This window comes from Trifolium pratense, linkage group LG3 (genome assembly GCF_020283565.1).
Source record: "Trifolium pratense cultivar HEN17-A07 linkage group LG3, ARS_RC_1.1, whole genome shotgun sequence".
Lineage (NCBI taxonomy): Eukaryota > Viridiplantae > Streptophyta > Magnoliopsida > Fabales > Fabaceae > Trifolium > Trifolium pratense.
This window is the reverse complement of record NC_060061.1, coordinates 21,612,794-21,615,208: the sequence shown is the minus strand read 5'-3', so window position 1 is coordinate 21,615,208 and position 2,415 is coordinate 21,612,794. Positions and strand designations below refer to the sequence as shown.

General features: G+C 35.7%; 1 protein-coding gene across 2 annotated transcripts; it reads left to right on the top strand.

Moving 5' to 3' along the window:
* Positions 1 to 857: 857 nt before the first annotated feature.
* Positions 858 to 2,184, top strand: LOC123913144 (replication factor A protein 1-like). Of its 2 annotated transcripts, none has more exons than XM_045963748.1 (3): positions 858 to 1,378; positions 1,519 to 1,688; positions 1,835 to 2,184. In XM_045963748.1, the coding sequence occupies exons 2-3, from the start codon at positions 1,539 to 1,541 to the stop codon at positions 2,150 to 2,152; spliced, it is 468 nt and encodes a 155-aa protein (XP_045819704.1). In that variant the 5' UTR covers positions 858 to 1,378; positions 1,519 to 1,538; the 3' UTR covers positions 2,153 to 2,184. The 2 variants fall into 2 exon arrangements, with proteins under 2 accessions (XP_045819704.1, XP_045819703.1); XM_045963747.1 differs by having other exon boundaries at positions 861 to 1,378; positions 1,509 to 1,688.
* Positions 2,185 to 2,415: the final 231 nt, after the last annotated feature.

Genomic DNA, 2,415 nt, shown 5'->3' with positions numbered 1-2,415 from the left:
TATTGACATTCCCAAACAGAGTCGTAATTATTTCTTTGGAGAGCTATAATTGGCTAGCTTATTTATTTGTAGACTACCTACAACGAGCATGTTGATAACACCTGGTTTCAAGAGAGTTCATTGGATAGGGATGAGCATGCCGGCATAAAGTAGCGATACTGCCTCATTTGTACAACTACCTACGGTATTCATTTATTCTTAACAAGGAGGGTATTTTAGGAATTTTAATATAAACTTCACACAAAATCAAGATAAAAGGACGTCTTCCTAATATGTGTGCAAATGAGATAGTTTATTTATAAAAGAGATCGAAAGGAGTACCACATAATGGTAAGACCTATGTGCATTGATATTAATGACTTTATATGTAAGTTTTTTTCCTTCAAAATAATCATTACTAGTCTTTTACAACAAAAATTAAAAATATTTATGGTTTTATGGACATTGTGATGGTGGCATAGAAACAAGACAGTGTGTGAGCAGGCAATTACAATCCACTAAGAAGTTTGTAGATGTGATATGGATAAGCTCGAAAATCATTCATGGTCGTCCTGCTAATGGAGTTCTGTCTATTTTAGACCAAAACATGATTATTTTGTGAAAACAGGTCTTCTTAGATGTTGTCATCTTCGTATATAAAAATATGTATGATATTGGTAAGTGGTTACATAGTAAGGCTAGTAATTTTGTGAAGGTAGAACAACTTGCTCGCATGTGATATTGTTGCGTCATGAAGTATAAGTTATGGGATTGTTAGAAACACCTAAGTGGTAATCCTATATATTAACAATGCAAACCCATTCGTCGAGAACTATTTCAGCCAAAAATCATCCAGTTTTCAAAATACTGAACTCTCCTTGATTGGGCCACTGTTTGTTTAGAAAAAATAGGGTTTTTACTATTAGATTGTACCTCAAAATTCTCATCAATGGATACATCTCTCTCTTTCTCTAGACTCCTCTCTTCTTCCACCACCACATCACTCTTATCTCCCAAAACCAAAACCCTCTCTTCCAATTTTACCCTCCCCCTCAAACTCAACCGTTTCAACCCAAAACCTCTCCGATTTTCCACTTCATCCAAAATCTCCGCCACCATCTCCGTCGGCGACAAACTTCCCGAATCCACCTTCTCATACCTCGACCCCGCCGGCGAAGTCCAAACCATAACAGTTTCCGACCTAACAAAAGGCAAAAAAGCCGTTCTCTTCGCCGTTCCAGGAGCTTTCACACCAACATGCTCACAGAAACACTGCCAGCTTATCATGTGCGATTGTTCCAGCTTAATAGGGTGTTTTAGATTCGTTTTTCAAAAGCTTTGCGCGCGTAAATTGATTCTGATTATGGGAATACTATGCGGCTTTGTTTCTAGCAATTGGGTAAGAATATATTCTGATTCTTCTTTTCTCTATAATCATTTGAATAAGACTATTCTCAACAGTGTGTTATTGTTTGTGATTCTCACTTATAAATATCCATAATTTCTTTTCTTCTTCCATTGCATTTGAGGCTGAATCAGTCATCCAATTCGATTTCGAAATGGCAACCCAATTTGACATGTTGTGCGATGTTCTTCCTGGGCATAATTCATGGAAGTTCAAAGTTCGTGTCCTCCGTATGTGGGCAATTTCTTCTTTTATGAAGCCTAATGAGTTGAACTCTATGGAAATGGTGCTGATAGATGAGAAGGTTTGTTCGTAATATTTGGTTTGTTTGCTAATTCATAGAATTGATTATTGTGTATGATTATTTTTTTTTTGGTTTTGTTTTGATATGTTTCTCGTGTTCTTGGTGATGGTTGATCTATAAATAACGAAACTTTGAATAATACACAGGGAGGTAAGATTCATGCCTTGATAAGGAAAGAATTGGTTTACCTATTCCAGAATAAATTAAAGGAAGGGGAAGTTTATAAGCTATCAAACTTTGATGTTGTTCCAGTCGTTGGATTTTATCGTACAACTCTACATCCTTACAAATTGATTTTTCGATCGAATACCAAAGTTCAGAATTTTGCGAGTTCTGATATTCCTATTTTGGGATTTTCTTTCACCGATCTTGCTGAAGTGGCTAGCTACTCTGTTAACTATGATTACCTAATAGGTAATTTTGATTTGAAGAACCTTACAAATTTTGTAATTTTCATCGATTAATGGTCATTGTGTATCAAGTTATTTGTTTCTTATGTCATTGTGTAGAATCATATATTCATAGATGAGATTATTCACACCAAGGTAACGTGTGCAAACCTTACTCCACAAACCTTACTCCATTTCAATGTCTTCTTCCTCAAATAATCCCACAAACCTTACTCCACTCCAAATGTTAGATCTATGGAAACTTAAAATTCCTAGCAAAATCTATAACCACACAATTAGTGCAGAAACTACTAAAGTGTCTGCAAATAGTTCCGATG

Coding starts and splice junctions, on each gene's coding strand:
- LOC123913144 (XM_045963747.1), top strand. CDS start 929: ATGGATACATCTCTCTCTTTCTCTAGACTCCTCTCTTCTTCCACCACC. Junction 1,379..1,508: donor GCTTTGTTTCTAGCAATTGG/GTAAGAATATAT, acceptor ATTGCATTTGAG/GCTGAATCAGTCATCCAATT. Junction 1,689..1,834: donor TGGTGCTGATAGATGAGAAG/GTTTGTTCGTAA, acceptor AATAATACACAG/GGAGGTAAGATTCATGCCTT.